The sequence below is a fragment of the Scyliorhinus torazame genome, chromosome 2 (genome assembly GCF_047496885.1).
Source record: "Scyliorhinus torazame isolate Kashiwa2021f chromosome 2, sScyTor2.1, whole genome shotgun sequence".
Taxonomy (NCBI): domain Eukaryota; kingdom Metazoa; phylum Chordata; class Chondrichthyes; order Carcharhiniformes; family Scyliorhinidae; genus Scyliorhinus; species Scyliorhinus torazame.
The window spans coordinates 25,735,553-25,755,413 of record NC_092708.1 but is presented as its reverse complement, the minus strand read 5'-3'; the positions used below and the strand labels follow the sequence as shown (position 1 = coordinate 25,755,413).

The 19,861-nt window shown below is 51.0% G+C and overlaps 1 protein-coding gene across 2 annotated transcripts in view; it reads right to left on the bottom strand.

Moving 5' to 3' along the window:
• Positions 1-19,861, bottom strand: part of LOC140386855 (cytochrome P450 27C1-like) — a 47,113-nt gene that overhangs the window by 2,564 nt on the left and 24,688 nt on the right. For both annotated transcript variants that reach the window (XM_072469635.1, XM_072469643.1), the window contains 4 exons: positions 15,160-15,323; positions 7,702-7,868; positions 5,947-6,025; positions 2,298-2,501 (listed from right to left, as the gene is read on the bottom strand). In XM_072469635.1, the coding sequence (XP_072325736.1) occupies positions 2,298-2,501; positions 5,947-6,025; positions 7,702-7,868; positions 15,160-15,323 (614 nt within the window). The remainder of the gene's footprint in view (positions 1-2,297; positions 2,502-5,946; positions 6,026-7,701; positions 7,869-15,159; positions 15,324-19,861) is intronic.

Here is a 19,861-nt window from a genome sequence, read left to right as displayed (position 1 = left end):
TAGTGGTGTGGGGGTCCGACCCCGGGGGGGAGTGGGGGGGGGGCCCTCCGCTGTGGCCTGGCCCGCGATCGGGGCCTACCGATCGGAGGGGCGGCCTCTTGGGCTGGGGGCCTCTTTTGTTCCGCGCCGGCCCCTGTAGCCCTCCGCCATGTTGCGTCGGGGCCGGCGCGTTGAAGGGAGCCACTGCGCATGCGCGGCAATCGCGCCGGTCCCACTGCGCATGCGCAGACCCGCGGCACCCATCTGACGCTGGGGATCGGCAGCTGGTGCGGCGTGGGGCGCTCCAGTGCCGTGCTGGCCCCCTGTCGGGGTCAGAATCGCTGATCCTGAGGCTATGTTGACGGCGTCGGGAAACGCTACGGCATTTACGACGGCGTCAACAGTTAGCCTCAAGATCAGAGAATCCCGCAACACATGTTTTGGATGGGGCATTAAACCAATGCCCTGTTTACTCTCTCAGCTGAACGGGAGACATCCCCTGGTCCCTCTTTTGAAAACGAGCAGTGGTATCTCCGGTGTCCTGGTCAATATTTATCCCTCAATCAATATCACCAAACTGATGATCTGGCCATGATCATATTGCTGTTTGTGTGGGAGCATGCTGTGCGCATATGACCTACATTTGGACAATGGCTACACTTGAAAAGTACTTAATTGAATGCAAAGTGCTTTAGGGCATCCCGAGGTGGTGAGTTGAACTTTAGAGGTGAAAGCTCTACCAGCAGAGCCTGCATTCTTGTGCAGCGATTGCGTTGCAGCAGGATCGTTTGCTCGGCTGACTTAGAGGGAGTTACGAGACAAACGTACAACTTGGGAGCTGACGGCATTCCATGGGGTTGGTAGTCTCCCCTCCCTGGAGGCGGATTTTTAAGCCAATCCAACAGCTTTAGTGGCCACCGTTGCCTGGAGCCAGCTCCCAAATTATCCGATTAGAAAGGTTATGGGCAGAGGGATTCAAAACTCGGAAGGGGCCAGAGTAGGTAGGAAAGGGACTGAATCCATCGGCAGATCCAAGTTAATTGATGAAGGAAGCAGAGCGGGAAGAGAGCATCTCCTCTTGTATTAAGAGTTGTGAATGATCTGGAGTGTTCCGCCTGAAATGTGGTGACAGAGCTTCAAGAGGGAATTGAGAAAATACTTGAAAGAGCAAAGTTTTTGGGCAAGAGCAAAGGAGTGAGACTAATTGGCCAACTCTTTCCAGCACAGACTTGATGGATTGAATGGCCTCCATCTGTACTGATTAATCTACTGAATTCAGATTGAACTGACTACGGTTCGGATTTGAACTCTCGATTTCTGGCATAATATTGTGATCATTACGTCATATACCTTTGCCCGATAGCTTCTGAATCTCAAGAGAATGTTGGTTTTCTGGTCGCTCCATTACAAGGCACAGAAATCTTCAAATCGAACCGTGGGTCCCCGAGGAAATGCGGTGGTGTGTTGCAGATCAGAGTCTGTTACTGTGGCAACGTACACTTTTATGGGCATGTTGTCGCCTGGACCTATGGACAGTGATGGTAGAGGTTCCAACATTCCTCCCATCGCATGGTGGCCAGGAATCTCTCCCACTCTTACCGCTGTCACGATATGCAGACATGCAGATAATGATATACAGACAGGCAGCTAATGAACACAGAGAACAGGACATGACCAATGAGCAGGCAGGACACTCAGGGGTGGTATTTCACTATAAAAGCCACAAGGCACTCACACTCCGCCTCTTTCCACTGATGAACATCTAGAGAGTGAGTCAGGGTGTATGTACAGTATCACACCTCCAGCACGTGGCTAAGAGCTAGTCTGGTTCAGTCAGACAGAGTAACCACACTTAGGTTAGCAGAGAGTCGAACTCATAGAGAACTGTGCTACTGGTTCAATAAATCAGATTGAACTAACTTCAAGGTCTGGAGTATCTTTTGGTAAAAGCTGCATCCAGCTGCAACCTGTGTTATCCCAGAGCACATAACACATCAACCGCTAGCCATTGGCCTGTACCAGATGGACTTACAGGTGGATACTCAACCTAGTTGGCCACGTTTTGATTGCACCTTCCTTGGTCATTGGTCAACAAGTCCTGGGGTGGAACTCGAACTTGATCGTCTGGCTCAGCCACAGGGGCGCTACCCACTGCACTGCAAGTCCTCCAAAGAAGTGCAACCCCCTCAAAATGCTGAGCCGCCTGTGCGATAAAATCCACACTCTGGTAAAAGCAACAAATTCTATCCTGGCGCAAGAGCCAAGCGTTCTCCACCCACTAAACCCCTAGCCAGGCCCCGATGAGAAGCTGGACCTGCCTGTATAAGCACTAGGTGTATCTCCAGCTCCGCGATCCTCCGTCCCACACAGCTCCGCACCCCATAGCCAAACGGGATTGCACCAAAGTTATCCACCCGATCCACATCGTTCTTCCTCAGCCAGCGGTGTGGCTGGAACTCCCCGGGCTGGTCGAAAACCTCGTTGTCGTGAGAGGTGGTGTAGTGGCAGAGCGCAAGCTGTGTCTGGGCAGGAAGGGAGGGAAAAACAAACAAGGAATTGTTAGTGTGGTCCCCCCCCCCCACTGAAAGCGGATTGTAAGATCCAGGGCACCACGATCCAACTAGGAGAGAATGACAATAAATCACATTGAGACAATGAGAAGGAGAGGATTCTGAAGATGGGAGGCACTGGGAGGGAGAGAGAAAGGAAGAGGAAAATGATACAACGGAAGATTTGGAATTGAGAAGTGAGAGTAAATGTTCGCGGCAGGAATGAACACAGTAGAGATGGAGGGAGAGAGTTACTGGGAGAGGTGGAGGTACGATGCTCGTGTCACTGGACCCAAGTATTGCAGAGGCCCAGGCTAATGCTCTGGGAACAAAAACAGAAAATACTGGACAATCTCAGCAGGTTCGAGAGTATCTGTGGAGAGAGAGAAGGGAGCTAACGTTTCGAGTCTGGATGACTTTTGTCAAAATGCTATGCGATCAATGGGTTCAAATCCCACCATGGCACCTTGTGAAATTTGAATTCAATTAATAAGTCTGTAATTATAAAGGTGGTCGCAGTGGTGACCATGGCAATCATAACTGATTGTTGTAAAAACCCATCTGGTTCACTGATGTCCTTTAGCGAAGGAAATCTGCCGTCCTTACCCGGTCTGGCTGCCATGTGAATCCAGACCCACTTGACTCTGAACTGCCCTCAGAAATGGCCGAGCAAGCCACTCGTTTCAAGGGCAATTAGGGATGGGCAGCAATTAAGGTTGGGTAATAAATGCTGGCATTGCCAGTGACTCCCACATCCCTTGAAAGAATAAAAAAAACATTTATTTGGGGCTTTTTAAGGTCATCTGACACCACATAATTGTCCCAAGTAGGCTTACATTACATGAAGCACTGTGAAAATCCCCTAGTCGCCACATTCCGGCGCCTGTTCGGGTACACAGAGGGAGAATTCAGAATGTCCAATTCACCTAACAGCACCTCTTTCGGGACTCGTGGGAGGAAACCGGAGCACCCGGAGGAAACCCACTCAGACACGGGGAGAACGTGCAGACTCAGCACAGACCGTGACCCAAGCCGGGAATCGAACCTGGGACCCTGGCGCTGTGAAGCCATAATGCTAACCACTACGCTACCGTGCTGCCCACAATAGGGAGACCGTGTAATGGGGGGGGGATCCCCCACAAGGACCCCTGTAATGGGGAGACCCCCCACAGGGACCCCTAGAATGGGGAGACCCCCCCACAGGACCCCTGTAATCGTTGGGCTCCTATTAAGAACCACTTTCATTCATTTACGCCCCCCCCCACCCCCCCGGCACGCCGGCCCAGAATCGTGGACCTCGTTCCCGTTGCCAATGGGAGGGGGGTCAAAGCATCTCGATAAATGTGCCCATCCTGATTTTGCCCAATTCTCCGTCCCATCGGGGAATATGATCCGGGCGTCCCGGGATGGAGAATCCAGCTCGTTGACTCTCGTTTCTCCCTCCACCGACACTGGCAGGCTATTTGAAATTTCCAGCTTTTTCTGTTTCTAACTGCAAACATTAGGGCTGTTCGAAGGTTAAGAGGAGAACATCTGGAATTTTTCCAGGTGACGAGGGATTTTGGAGGAAAGAGCAGTTATCCCCTTTCGCGAACGGGTCAATAACCAGTGGTGACGTATTCTAAAAATCATTGGCAAAAGTGGGAATTATAGACCAGTAAGCCTAACATCGGTCGTGGGGAAAATGCTTGAATCCATTAACAAGCATTTGATAGCGAACTTTAGAAAGCAGTGGCAGGATCAGTCAGGGTCAGCATGGATTTATGAAGGGATAATCATGCTCGACAAATCTGTTGGAATTCTTCGAATAGGTAACCAGTGCAGTTGACAAGGGGGAGCCAGTCGATGTGGTATATTTGGACTTTCAGAAGGCGTTTGACACAGTCCCGCATAAGAGATTATTGTGCAAAATTAAAGCGCATGGGATTGGGGGAAATGTATTGAGGTGGATAGAAAACTGGTTGGCAGAGAGGAAACAAAGAGTAGGGATTAATGGGTCCTTTTCAAATTGGCAGGCAGTAACCAGTGGGGTACCACAGGGATCGGTGCTGGGACCCCAGCTATTCACAATATATATCAATGATTTGGATGAGGGAACAAAATGTAACATCTCAAAGTTTGCAGATGATACCAAATTAGGTGGGAGGGTGAATTGTGACAAGGATGCAGTGATCCTACAGCAAGATCTGGACAGGTTGGGCGAATGGGCAAACCAGTGGCAGATGCAGTATAATTTGGATAAGTGTGAGGTTAAACAAATCCAATCCAATTATTCATTTTGGAAGCAAAAACAGGAAGGCAGATTACTGCCTGAATGGTTGTAAATTGGGAGAGGGGAGTGTGCAGCGGGACCAGGGTGTCCTTGTGCACCAGTCGCTGAAGGTAAGCATGCAGGTGCAGCAGGCGGTAAAGAAGGCTAATGGTATGTTGGCCTTCATTGCGAGAGGTTTCGAGTATAGGAGCAGGGATGTGTTGCTACAATTGTACAGGGCCTTGTGAGGTCACACTTGGAGTATTGTGTGCAGTTTTGGTCTCCTTCTCTGAGGAAGGATGTTCTTGCTCTCGAGCGAGTGTAGCAAAGGTTTACCAGACTGATTCCAGGGATGGCGGGACTGTCATATGAGGAGAGATTGATTAGTTTGGGATTGTTCTCGCTGGAGTTCAGAAGAATGAGGGGAGATCTCATAGAGACTTATAAAATTCTAACAGGACTAGACAGGGTAGAGGCAGGGAAGATGTTACCAATGATGGGTGTGTCCAGCACCAGGGGTCACAGCCTGAGGATTCAGGGTAAACCATTTCAGTTCACACAAAGAGTGGTGAGCCTGTGGAATTCATTACCACAGGAAGTAGTTGATGCCAAAACTTTGAATATATTCAAGAGGCGGCTGGATATAGCACTTGGGGAGAATGGGATCAAAGACTATGGGGAGAAAGCAGGATTAGGCTACTGAGTTGGATGATCAGCCATGATCGTGATGAATGGCGAAGCAGGCTCGAAGGGCCAAAAGGCCTCCTCCTGTCCCTATCTTCTATGTATCTGGAGGGACGAAGTGGAGATCGTTTTCCCACGCAGAGCAGTTGGAACGCTCAACTGGAAGAGCTGGTGGAAGCGGATTCCATGAATAACGTGCAACGGCTCGGTGAATGAGGTAGCACCCATTCGATGGGCCGAGTGGCCTTTCTGTGTCGTAACATTCTACGATTTTACGGTTCTATGAATGCAAGTTGTTTTATTATACGTTCTTCACACCAACAGAGATTTGAAACCTTGTGAAGAAATTAAAGTTCACAGGGCGAGTAGTTGGACGGGGGGGTGGGTGGGTGCGGGGGGGGGGGGGTGGGTGCGGGGGTGGGGGGGGGGGGGTGGGGGTTGTTGTCACGAAATGCAATTCGTCATAACAAACATTCAGCTCACTCCACTTGGGATGAAGTATCCACCAACAATCATGTCCTCTTGGGTGACCCGTCCATTCCCGGGAAGCACAGGGAACAGCCTGCAGTAAAAGCAAAAAGGGAATTTCTCACTTTACGTTAACGCGCTTCCCAGGTTATTCAACGTCAAACAGCTACTTTTCTGTGCGGGTTTTCATTAGTGCTGCCCCTCCTCCGACCTTTACTCCCCATGTCACAGCGGGGAGCCCTAGTGAGCCCCCAGCAAACTGACAGAGCTGGTTGTCTTGTCAACAGGAAGGTGTGCTGCCCGACAGGAACACACGGATAGCAATCGGGAACAGAGATGACGCCTGACGGGGAAAACCACATTTTTTTGTGGGTCTGTTGAGAGATTCCAATTAAAACTACAAGTTGGACACCCGCCTCCTCTTACCCACAGCAATTGGGAGACCCAGCTGGCAAATTACTGCACTAAGGAAAGCAAAGTGGCAGACACATCTCTGTTTGTATATTACCTCCCCCAGGGCCACCCCTTGAGAGGGGTAAAAGGTTCTCAATGTTGAATTAGACCATGGAATCAATGCAAAGACCGCCTTTGACACATCTTTTGTCAGAGTGAATTGACTCGCTGCCCCACAGGGCGTAGAATTGCATTTAAATAGTGCAGCTTTATTCCAGCGACTGCAACCAGTCCCACTGCCACTGCGGCAGACAGAACATAGGTCTGAATAGGATTAAATGACTGGCTATTGAGTGGAGTGTGCCTGGTTTGTCGGTACATCAGGATCACAGGCATTGGAAGGGTTTGCATTCATTTAGAACAATGCCACACAGAAACTTCTCAAAAGACCTTCACTTACAATGAAGTACTTTGAGTTAAAAACCACACCGGTAGTGCAGTAAGATGAATATCCACTCCCCCCGTTTTTTAAAATCTGTTCTGGCAAGTTGTGGGAGAAATTTTCTCCACGCCGTGGGAAAGCTCCCCTGCTTTTCAGCAAATAAATAAATAATCTTTATTGTCACAAGTAGGCTTACATTAACACTGCAATATAGTTACTGTGAAAATTCCCTAGTCGCCACACTCAGGCGCCTGTTCAGGTACACAGAGGGAGAATTCAGAATGCCCAATTCACCTAACAAGCACGTCTTTCGGGACTTGTGGGAGGAAAGCGGAGCACCCGGAGGAAACCCACGCAGACATGGGGAAAGCATGATAGAGCAGCACGGTAGCACAAGTGGATAGCACTGTGGCTTCACAGCGCCAGGGTCCCAGGTTCGATTCCCCGCTGGGTCACTGTCTGTGCGGAGTCTGCACCTTCTCCCCGTGTGTGCGTGTGTTTCCTCCGGGTGCTCCGGTTTCCTCCCACAGTCCAAAGACGTGCAGGTTAGGTGGATTGGCCATGATAAATTGTCCTTAGTGACCAAAAAGGTTAGGAGGGGTTACTGGGTTATGGGGATAGGGTGGAAGTGAGGGCTTAAGTGGGTCGGTGCAGACTCGATAGGCCGAATGGCCTCCTTCTGCACTGTACGTTCTATGTTAACATGCAGACTCCGCACAGACAGCGACCCAAGCTGGGAATCGAACCTGGGACCCAAGATCAACACAGTACCGGCACCAGACCTCAGGGTCTGATCTGACCATCAGATCCAGCACAGATGAGGAGCGAGCAGGTTGCAACATCCAAGAACAAACTGAGGAAAGGCAGCCAGGGGGAGGTTAGGGGGCAGGGGTTTGGAGGGCAAAAAGAGGTGACTTTTGCCCGAACTATTTTACCTCAGCGTTTCCTTGAGGACTCCGCGGACCAAAGGTAATTTGGATAAATCCTGTGCCTTTGGGGTGACGTCCGATCCAAGGTTCCGAACAATCTCTTCATACACCACGCGCTGGACTGCAGGGTTTCTGGCCAGTAAATACGTGCTCCAGGATAACGTGAATGAGGTCTGAAATTAAACCACAGGCCCAGCGTTTACCACAAGGCAGGAAAAGCCCCTCCCCCACCCGGAAAATCCATCATAGAATTCATGGGCAAAGGGAAAATACCGCGAATGCGAAAGCAAAACAGAAAGGGTTGGGAATACTCAGCAGGCCTGAGGAAGGGTCGCAGGCCGGAGACGTTGGCCGGAATTCTTCGGCTGTTGGGATTCCTTTTTCCTCGCTGACAGCACTCCCCCCTCCCCCCCCCCGCCCGTGGGATTCCCGGTGGAGTGGGGTGGCTTCAATGGGAAATCCCATCGACAAGCGGCGGGAAGAGAGCATCCCGCCGCTATTGAACGCTGCGCGGCCGAGTAACACGCGGCTGGGGATTGGAGAATCCCGCCCGTTAGCTCCGCTTCTCTCTCCGCAGGTTCTTCCCACCTGAGTATTTCCACATTTTCTGCTTTTTGATTGTAGAATTAACGGATATTGCTGACTCCCAAACTTCCTTACCATCTCCAGCACGTTGGAAATCCAGGAGTGAACTTTCCCAGTCGGATGACTGCAGGATTTGCATGAACTTGAGTAATCTCACCGGGTGCCCAATCCCCCTGTCTGAGCTGCACGCCGAGGACATTGGGCTTTATTTTCTCGGTAATTGGCAAAGGTGGAGAGTGGCGGGAAAAGTGGCGTTGATGCCGCCGACAGCAATGGCGATGGCAGCACTCTCCCCGGCTGCAGAGCGGCTACCAGCAGCCTAGCCCCCCCCCCCCCCCCCCCCCACCTAAGAATCAGGGCACCACTTCTAAAGGTTGGTCCAGCGCTATGTGGTTCACCCTGGAACCTCCCCCCCCCCCCCCCACCCCCCCCTCCTTCCCCCCCACCCTCCTTGCAGCACTGCCCTTTGCATCAGTGCCAGGGGACGACGCTATGACCCCCGCCCCCCCCCCGAGTGATGGACTCACTGAGCTCCTCTGGGAGGTCTGCTGACCAGGTGCACGTCTTGGGAGACCAGTTGGGTTTTATGGCCATGTAGACGTTCTGATGGGGTGAGGGGGTTATTGATTCCGTCGTGGAGGCCTGAGGATGCAAATTATGTTCCCAACGCACCCTGCCACAGACCGGGGGTGGTGGGTGGGAATCGATGGTGTCATGCGTTCATGTTCCCAGCCATTATCCTCCTAACCCATTGGCAAGGGCCAATGTTTTCCTAATGGACATCAGTGTTGTGCCTCCCTTCACTACATTCTCTCTTCTCATTGATGTGTTGGGTTGTTCTGGATCACAAACAAGTCACCGACACTGGAAGTGGTGACAACTCTCTTTTATTGTAAGGTTGACTATATTAACATACTCGAACTGTGGGTAAATGCAATACCAGCTTTAACTGTTGACCCTTGCCTAGTCCTAACCAGGTGATGCACTCAGCACATGCTGAATGTCTGTGTTGCAGGCTGTGAGCTCTGTGCTCCGAGCTGGCTGCTACTAGAATGAGTGGGAACTCTCCTGTCCCCTGTCTTTATAGTACGTGTGCTCTCACTGGTGATTGGTTGCGGTGTTGTGTTGATTGGCCCCACTGCATGTCCACCAGTGTGTGTGTGTGTGTCTGCACCGTGATATACTGGTGTATATTATGACATCCCCCCTTTTATATAAAGAATATGTGCCTGCGTGACAATAAATATTGTGTAGTGAATGTACCTGACGACGTGTGTGCGTGTTATTTACATGACTATGTACATGAGGCTAATCTATTTACACGGGAAGGTGCCTGGTGCCAAGAAATAGGGTGTCACACCAACAACGAAATGAACATTATATACAAACTACTGGAACGATGAAACAGGATAACAGAACAGATCAAAGAGTCCAACATCGTAAAACTCATAAGTCAAGTCTCTGAGGTGGGCGACGAATTCTGGTTGACCGCCTCAAGGGTGGGTCAGGAGCCACCGGCTGAGGAACGGGCTGGGCCACGGCAGAGTGAGGAGGATGCAGAGTATTCGGAATCTCCACATAGTCCAGGTTGGGGACAACAGGAGGGCGTGGCACCGGTGGAGGATCACGTAGCGAGCGTGGAATGAGACGAAGGGCACGCGATTGCGGCAGCGAATGGAACCATCTGGCAGACGAACCAGGAACGAGCGGGGAGACACCTGCCGAAGAACCACAGCAGTTGCAGACCAGCCACTCTCCGGAAGATGGATGCGGACGTTGTCATCCGGCGCTAGAGCAGGGAGATCAGTCGCCTGAGCGTCATGCACCGCCTTGTGTTGTGCACGAGACTGTTGCATCCGCTGAAGTTTGGAACGTGGTCGAGGTCTGGGACATGAATGGACGGCACCGTGGTCCTGAGGGTGCGACCCCATGAGCAGCTGGGCTGGCAACAGGCCCGTGGACAGTGGGGCCGAACGATAGGCCAGCAAGGCGAGGTAGAAGTCGGATCCTGCATCGGCAGCCTTGCAGAGGAGCCGTTTCACGATTGTGGACGCCCTTTTCCGCTTTGCTATTGGACTGGGGGTGCAGGGGACTGGATGTCACATGCACAAAGTTGTACCTCCTGGCAAAGTTGGACCATTCCTGGCTCGCGAAACAGGGGCCGTTGTCCGACATCACAGTGAGTGGGATGCCGTGACGAGCAAAGGTCTCCTTGCAGGCACGGATGACCGCCGATGATGTGATGTCGTGCAGGCGTACGACCTCCGGGTAGTTCGAAAAATAATCTACAATCAGAACATAGTCCCTGCCGAGCGCATGGAACAGGTCAACGCCTACCTTTGACCAAGGGGACGTGACCAACTCATGGGGCTGTAGGGTCTCACGTGGTTGGGCCGGCTGGAACCGCTGACAGGTGGGGCAGTTGAGCACTGTGTTGGCAATGTCCTCATTGATGCCGGGCCAGTACACTGCCTCTCGGGCCCGTCGGCGGCACTTCTCCACGCCAAGGTGGCCCTCGTGTAGCTGTTCCAAAATTAGCTGGCGCATGCTGTGCGGGATCACGATGCGGTCCAGCTTCAGGAGGACACCATTGACTATTGCCAGATGAAATGAAAATTAAATGAAAATCGCTTATTGTCACAAGTAGGCTTCAAATGAAGTTACTGTGAAAAGCCCCTAGTCGCCACATTCCGGCGCCTGTTCGGGGAGGCTCTGATATTGTAGAACTGTGGGCATTGGCCCTTGAGCCACCCGTCCGTCATGTGGCGCATGACACGCTGTAGTAGGGGGTCAGCCGCAGTCTCGCGGCGAATGTGGATAAGGCGTTCATCCGTGGCCGGCAGATTGGAGGCCGTGAAGGCCACATGGGCGTCAACCTGGCAGACGAACCCCTCTGGGTCACACGGGGTGTTGACTGCCCTGGACAGAGTGTCGGTTATGATCAGGTCCTTGCCCGGGTGTACAGGAGCTGGAAATCGTACCGCCGGAGTTTAAGCAGAATGCGCTGGAGGTGAGGGGTCATATCATTCAGGTCTTTTTGTATAATGTTAAGCAGCGGGCGATGGTCGGTCTCGACAGTGAATTGGGGGAGGCTGTACATGTAATCATGAAATTTGTCGACCCCAGTCAACAGGCCCAGGCACTCCTTTTCGATCTGCGCGTAGCGCTGTTCCGTGGGGGTCATGGCACGTGACGCATATGCAACGGGGGCCAATGATGAGGCCTCATCGCATTGCAGGATGCCGGATTGGCTGGCATCCGTTGAAAATTTTGTTTCCTTCGTGGGGTCAACAAATGCCAATACCAGGGCCGTGGTAGGCTTGGTCATAAGCTCCCCCAATTGGCGCTTGTGGGCGGGAAGCCATTGGAAGTCTGTCGTCTTCCTGACCAGGTTCCGGAGAGCTGTGGTATGGGAGGCGAGGTTGGGGATGAACTTCCACAGGACGTTGACCATGCCCATTAATCGGAGGATCGCCTTCTTATCCGCTGGCTTCTGCATGGCCGTGATGGCTGCCACCTTGTCCCGCATCCGGCCGCACACGCCCAACCGGGAGATGTGGTCCCCATGGAAATTGAGTTCCGTCTGGCCGAAGGAACATTTGGCTCTGTTGAGGCGAAAGCCTTGGTCCCGTATTCGTTTGAAAACACACTGGAGGCGACTGATATGCTCCTGCGGGGTGGTGGACCAAATAATGATGTCGTCAACATAGACGCGCACATCCTCAATGCCCTCCATCATTTGCTCCATGATCCGGTGGAATACTTCTGATGCCGATATAATCCCAAACGGCATCCTGTTGTAGCAGTATCTGCCAAACGGGGTATTAAAGGTACACAGCTTTCTGCTGGACCTGTCTCGTTGAATTTGCCAGAATCCTTTTGAGGCGTCAAATTTGGTGAAGATGTTGGCCCGAGCCATCTCGCACGTGATCTCCTCGCGCTTGGAGATAGGGTAATGCTCCCTCATTATGTTGCGATTCAGATCTTTTGGGTCAATGCAGATCCGGAGCTCGCCGGAAGGCTTCTTTATGCACACCATGGAACTGACCCAGTTGGTCCTGGCGGTCCTGCAGCTGCTGCTTGAGGCGGTCCTTGAGGGGTGCTGGGACTCTGCGAGGTGCATGAACCACAGGCGTGGTGTCTTGTTTGAGCAGGATTTTGTAAGTGTATGGAAGCGTGCCCATGCCTTCGAAAACGTCGCGGTGCTGGTCGATGATGGCATTGAGTTGCTCCCTGAAGTCCGCATCCTGGAACAGACGTGTCCTCTGGAGAGAGAGCGAGTGTACTCGTTGAACAAGGTTTAGGAGTTTGCGCGCCTGTGCGCCTAGCAGAGAGTCCTTCGAGGAGCCCACGATCTCGAAGGGAAGGATGGCTTTTCGCGAGTTGTGCGTCACTTCGAGTTGGCATGAACCGGTAGCAGGAATGACGTTGTCATTGTAGTCCACTAGTTGGCAGGTCGATGGAAGAATAGTTGGTTTAACCTCAAGGGTCTGAAAGGCTGACCACGCTAGGAGATTAGCGGAAGCACCAGTGTCCAGGCGGAATCGTATCTGGGATCGGTTGACCATCAGGCTGGCACACCGCTCGTCATCTGGATCAATGCTGTGCACCGACAGCGGCTGGTGGTTTTGATTCGGGCACAGCCTGTTCTTTGTTATAACAGCGACTCGAAAAGGCTCCCTCGGGTCCTCGGTGTCACTGGTCTGCGGGAAGCCGGAATCGGACTCGGTTTGGGCGTAGGTAACTGCTTGTTGCAGGGTTCTTCGGAGGTTTATTTCATTTCCTGGTTCAATTTGAGGCATTGTGCTGTCATTCCAGGTGAAGGAAGGTTGTTTTACGGCTTTAAAAGATTTTCTCTTTGATTTGGGACGTTTCCCCTTTAAATGGGCGTGGTCCGGGGCCTCTGACATCATGACGCGCGTGACGTAGCACGTAGGAGGCATTTGCACATGCGCAGATCGCGGTTCCTTTACTGATGGCCGTTTTCGTGATTGCGCATGCGTGGCGTCGCGCAACTGAGCAAGTGCAGTTCCTTTACAAAGATGGCCGCTGACCAAAATCGTTCTCTGCTCCGGGATTTCGGCCTTGAGGTGAGTACTGGCGCTTCTCTTACCTTTTCTTGCTGGTTGGAGTGTGTTTTCCTCACAGTATTTGCTGAATTTGTCCAGGACTGCCTGGAAGTCGCTCCTGTTTTGCCCCTTGGAGAACTTGAATTTTTAAAAGATTTCTTCTGCTCTGGCACCGGCGACGGTGAGGAGAAGCTCTGTTTTTTTTAGAATCGGCCACTTCTTCTAGTTCGGCTGCCAGCAGGAAGATTTCAAACTTTTGCCGGAATGCCCGCCAGTTTTCGCGGAGATCGCCGTGGCACTGGAGCTGCTGCGGAACCCGGATCTTGAACATCTTGCCTGGGTATCGTTGCTGGTTGTCACTGTACGCTGAGGTGCCGGCGATGCGGAGCGGCGGCGGCGGGTTGATGTTCTCCATACTTCAGGATGCCGGAATGCTGATTAGTTGCAGGTGGGTCTCAGAAGTGCTAGTATGCAACCAATCCTGGTACCATGATGTGTCAGGTGTTCTGGATCACAAACAGGTCACCGACACTGGAAGTGGTGCACTCATTTCCTCAGGTTTCCAGTTGCAACATTTCCTGGTTCACTGGTTCACAGATTCCTCCACTTCTTATTGGCTGAGATAAGCCAGTCACCACAAAGGGATCAAAATTAATGGTTGGAATTCTCCATCAGCTGACGCCGAAATCGGGAAAGGTGATCGGCCGGAGAATTGGTTTTGATGCCAAATTGCAATTCTCCGTCGCCTCACCAGCGGCGTCAATGCGTTCCACTCCGCACGTACAGTAAACGACGTTTGCGTATCATTGGTGGGCCTGACCCGGTGTTCTCCGGGGTCTCCGCGATTCTCCATCTCGGAATTCCTCATGGTGCGGTTCACTTGTGCTTTTAAAAATCGTGAAACCGGCGGTGTGGTTGTTGAGGGAGAGAGAGCGGGTACGAAAAGTGTTCAATATCGCTATAATTTGCTGACAATTGTGCTGCTGTCCGGGGGGGGGGGGGGGGGGGGGGGGGACGGGACACGGACTTCTGCCAGGGTCGGGGGGAGTAGTGGGGGGTGGCCAGGAGGTGGGCTGTGGGGTCGGGGTGGACGGGCACGGAGCACCATTGCCGCAGCCGGCAAGGCAGCCATGCAGCTGCACATGCCTGTGAACTAAGGGCCACAGGTCCCCCCCCCCCCCCCCCCCCCCAGCCCCCCCCCTCAGGCCACACCCTGAGGCGTCCTCTGGCCCCAGCCGACCAATCAGCTGTATGGGCATGCTCCAGCACAACTCATCTTGTTGTCTGGGATGAGTATGTGCGGGGAGTGCAATGTGTATGTGCGGCTGCAGCTTGTCAGCCTCCCGAGTGTCAATCACGGACCCGGCGACTCCCGCACCGTTTCTCATTGGAATCGATTGTGTTCCACGTGACGCCGGTGCGAGCCCCTTAACGGTCGCTGAATTAGACCAGTTTTACTGCCAGTTTTCCTGTCATAGAAGTCCACAAATCCTGTCCCGGTGTCAACACTTAGTCTCAGGAAGGGAGAATCCCGCCCAGGGTATTTCTTATCCATATCTCAGTATTTACCCAATTTGGAATACGAGAACTCACATTTGAATACCAATTACTTAATATGATTCGTTCAACTTCCCCACGCTCTTCAATATGAAGCCTCGACCTCGGGGTTTGACCAATGGAGTAGTTTGTAAAGGAATGACCAATTAGTGTGTCACAAATTCTCTTCACATCTCCAAATTTAGTGAGAAAAATTCAGATCTCGTGTTTCTCTCACAAAGCGAAGCGGTGATAACCAAAGCTTCAGATTTACCGTATCGACTCCAGCCAGCAGCATCTCTGTCATATTGGCGTAGACCTCCTCCAGGGTCATCTCCTGATTGAGCAGCAGGCTGGTCAACAGTCCGCCCTGGACCTCCCCCTCCTCCTCTAATTGCCGCTGGATCCGACTCATTTTTCGGTCAATGTGGATCTCGCCTAAGTTACACGGGCAGGGGAAAGTGGGAAAAGTGAGTGAAGGGAACACTGGGGCAAACAAAACAACAAAGATTCATTTCAAGTCAACATCACATTTCATCGATTGTTATAATAAAATGCTTGCCCCCAGAATTTGAAAATGATTGCAAAATAGAACCTCAAACTATGAAGCTGACATGTTGCCAAGTCTGTGAATGCTTTACCAAACCTTTGTTCTAATATCACTTTCATACAGCTTAGTGATAAATTCTGGTTTGATAGCACTCCTGTCAAGCGTTCATATAATAATAATCTTTTATTGTCACAAGTGGGCTTACATTAACACTGCAATGAAGTTACTGTGAAAAGCCCCTAGTCGCCACATTCCGGCGCCTGTTCGGGTACACGGAGGGAGAATTCAGAATGTCAGATTCACCTAACAGCACGTTTTTTGGGACTTGTGGGAGGAAACCGGAGCGCCCGGAGGAAACCCACGCAGACATGGAGAGAACGCGCAGACTGCACAGACAGTGACCCAAGCCGGGAATTGAACCTGGGACCCAGGAGCTGGAAGCAACGGTACTGACCAGTGTGCTACTGTGCCATTTAAAGGCATTATATAAATGAAAGTGGGTGAAGTTGATTTTCTACAGTGCATCTGGGACATTCCTAAGGCTCTTTTGAGATCTCACAAAGTGGCCTTCCTTGTCGTCTTGCGAGTTACCCCAGTCTCAGTTAAGCGTCTCATGTTCAGGCTGATGAACCGTGGATGGAATAACGGAACCATTGAATTTTTGGTGACAATAAAGATTATTAATGCTGGAAGAGCCAGACCCTGTAGGGACCCCCGGTTGCTTCCAGCCAGAGGATCCTTCAGGAAGTGGATTTGCATTTCCATTAAGTGCACACGAGGAAGGCAACGGGGGAAACCACCTCATTTACTCCTTTCTCTGGTCATATTTTTACTGAAATTGAAAACAAAGTTCTTCGGAGAAACTGAAAAGGAAAGTGCAGGACTACAAAACCTGGAGCAGTGAGCAGAGGATCTGCCCTGGGATAGATCACTACTACAACTAGAGACAATGTCAAATGTTCAGTCTTAAACCACCCCGTGTTACAAAAAGGGAATAAAATATGGCTCACTGAAGTGGCTCCTGACTACCTTCACAATGACATGTAACGATGGGAATGCACGTCGGCCATGCAAGAGTCACATTGCTAAACAGCTGGCTTTTAAAGCTGACCAAGGCAGGCAGCAGCACGGTTCAATTCCCGCACCAGCCTCCCCGAACAGGCGCCGGAATGTGGCGACTAGGGGCTTTTCACAGTGACTTCATTGAAGCCTACTTGTGACAATAAGTGATTTTCATATAGACCAGACGAGGCAAGGATGGCAGATTTCCTTCTCTGAAGGACATTACTGAATTAGATGGGCTTTTGTGACAATGGGCTCATGGTCATAATTAGACTTAATTCTAGATTTTGCCCATTGAATTCAAATTTCACCACCTGCCACGGTGAGTTTCGAACCGGTGTCCCCAGAGCATTACCCTGGAGTTTCTGGACTACTAGTCGTGTGACAATACCACTACTCCACTGCCTCCTCATCACAGCTAATAATCCAATTCCCGCTTGAACGCCATGATGTGGAGATGCCGGCGTTGGACTGGGGTGGGTGCAGTAAGAAGTCTGACAACACTCTTGAATGCCTCGATTGAACCTGCCTCAACCACACTCTCTCAGGCACTGCATTCCAGATCCAAACTACTCACTGCGTAAAAATATCCCTCACATCTGTGCTGCTTCTTTTACCAATTACCTTGAATCCGTGCCTTCTCATTCTCGATCCTGCGGTCAGTAGGAACGGTTTTGCCCTCCACCTATTCTGTCCTGATCCGGGCAAATTGGAGACTTTGACAGAGAGCCCAAGTTGTTCAGAATACAAGAGTAACTTTCGCTCTTGTTCAATGCATGAGAACCAAACACATTCAGAGCTCACAATAGCGCAGGCACGGCTATGATTTGCCCAGTTTTCCCACGGCTCTCAACTCGCAAGTCATCCCCAAACCTCTTAACACCTGGAACAACTGCACTCACCCAGCTGGCACACCACCAATAGCAAATTCCACAAAATGTCAAAATCCAGATACCATGGCTCGTGGATAGACACTAAAGCACGATGGCAAAGAACAAAGAAAATTACAGATGAGGAACAGGCCCTTCGGCCCTCCCAGCCTGGGCCGATCCAGATCCTTTATCTAAACCTGTCTTCTATTGTCCAAGGATCTACTTCCCTCTGTTCCCCGCCCGTTCATATATCTGTCCAGATGCATCTTAAATGATGCTATCGTGCCCGCCTCTACCACCTCTGCTGGCAAAGCGTTCCAGGCACCCATCACCCGCTGCGTAAAAAACGTTCCACGCACATCTCCCTTAAACTTTCCCCCTCTCACCTTAACATCGTGACCCCTTGACGTTTAGGAATAGGAAGAAGGTGAATAAGCCCAATGTAAAACTCCCGTTCCTTTTTGATCGAACCATCCATCTTCTCATTGCAACCCTTAATCCGCCTGTGCACAACCCTTAATCCACCTGTGCACTCCAGAACTGCAATCCAATGTCCTCTCCACACAGCCTACATCAATGGCATTCCTCAGTAACCTATTCTGCACGCCTTCTCAACCTTGTCCCTTGCCTGAGGTGTGGCGATCCTCAGGTTAAATCACCACCCGTCAGCTCTCCCCCCTCAAAGGGGAAAGCAGCCGATGGTCATCTGGGACTATGATGACTTTATTTCCTTTACTTTATTCTGCACCCTATTATGCTTTAACTGGAAAAGGTCTCTTATTCCTCTGTTTATTGCAGGCTTCCTCACTTTTATCTCCGCTGAGGGGAAAGCAATTGCATTCGATATCAAGGCAGATTTGACAGCGTGTGGTATCAAGGAGCCCGAGTGAAACTGGAATCAATGGAAATCAGGGGGGAAACTCTCCGCTGGTTGGAGCCATACCCGGCACAAAGGAAGATGGTTATGGTGGTTGGAGGTCACTCATCTCAACTCCAGGACATCACTGCAGGAGTTCCTCAGGGTAGTGTCCTAGGTCCAAACATCTACAGCTGTTTCATTGTTGACCCTCGCTCCATCATAAGGTCAGAGATGGGGATGTTCGCTGATGATTGAACAATGTCCAGCACCATTCCCAACTCCATAGATACTGAAGCAGTTCATGTTCAAATGCAGCAAGACTGGACAATATCCAGGCTTGGACAGACAAGTGGCAAGTAACATTTGTGCCGCACAAGTGCCAGGCAATGACCATCTCCAACCACCGCCCCTTGACATTCAATGACATCACCATCACTGAATCCCCCACTATCAACATCCTGGGGGTGTTACCAATGACCAGAAATTGATTGGACGAGCCAATCTGTGACATTCTGTGGCTACAAGGGCAGCACGGTAGCATTGTAGGGCAGCACGGTAGCATGATGGTTAGCACAATTGCTTCACAGCTCCAGGGTCCCAGGTTCGATTCCGGCTTGGGTCACTGTCTGTGCGGAGTCTGCACATCCTCCCCGTGTGTGCGTGGGTTTCCTCCGGGTGCTCCGGTTTCCTCCCACAGTCCAAAGATGTGCAGGTTAGGTGGATTGGCCATGATAAATTGCCCTTAGTGTCCAAAATTGCCCTTAGTGTTGGGTGGGGATACTGAGTTATGGGGATAGGGAGGAGGTGTTGACTTTGGGTAGGGTGCTCTTTCCAAGAGCCGGTGCAGACTCGATGGGCCGAATGGCCTCCTTCTGCACTGTAAATTCTATAATTCTATAATTCTAAAGAGCAGGTCAGAGGCACTCCTTTCCTAACAGCACTGTGGATGTACCTACACCAAGGGACTACAGTGGTTCAAGAAGACAGCTCACCATCACTTTCTCAAGGGCAATTAGGGATGGACAATAAATGGTGGCCACCCAGTGACACCCACATCCTACACACAAATTAATAAACCGAATGTGCCTAAATTTCTGAAGAAGGAGCTTGCCAGGGGAGATGCTGGGAGGACATTGCCATCGGCTTTAAGGTCTAGAACTAGGAATCACGGTTTCAGAGTAAGGAATTGGCTGTTTCGGAATGAGTGAGAAGAAGTTTATTCACTCAAATGGGTGTAAATGTTTGGAAATCTCTACCCCGGAGAGCTGTGGATATTCAATCATTGAGGATATTCAGGATTCAAATCTCAAAGGTTCTTGGATACTAAAGGAAGCAAGAAATGTGGGAATAGTGCCAGAAGATCAAGTTGCAGTAGGAGATCAGCCTTCACTAAGGGGAGACAAGTGGTGTGGGGGTAATGGATTAGTAATCCAGAGGCCCAGGCTAATGTTCTGGGGACAAGGATTGAAATCCCAACACGGGATTTAGTTGGTGGAATTTAAATTCAAACAATAAATCTGGAATTTTAGAAAAAATGCTAGTCTTGGTAAAAAATTGGGTCGATGGTCAGAAAAAAATCCTCTGGTTCTCCAATGTCCTTGAGGGAAGAAAATCTGTGGACTTTACCTGGTCT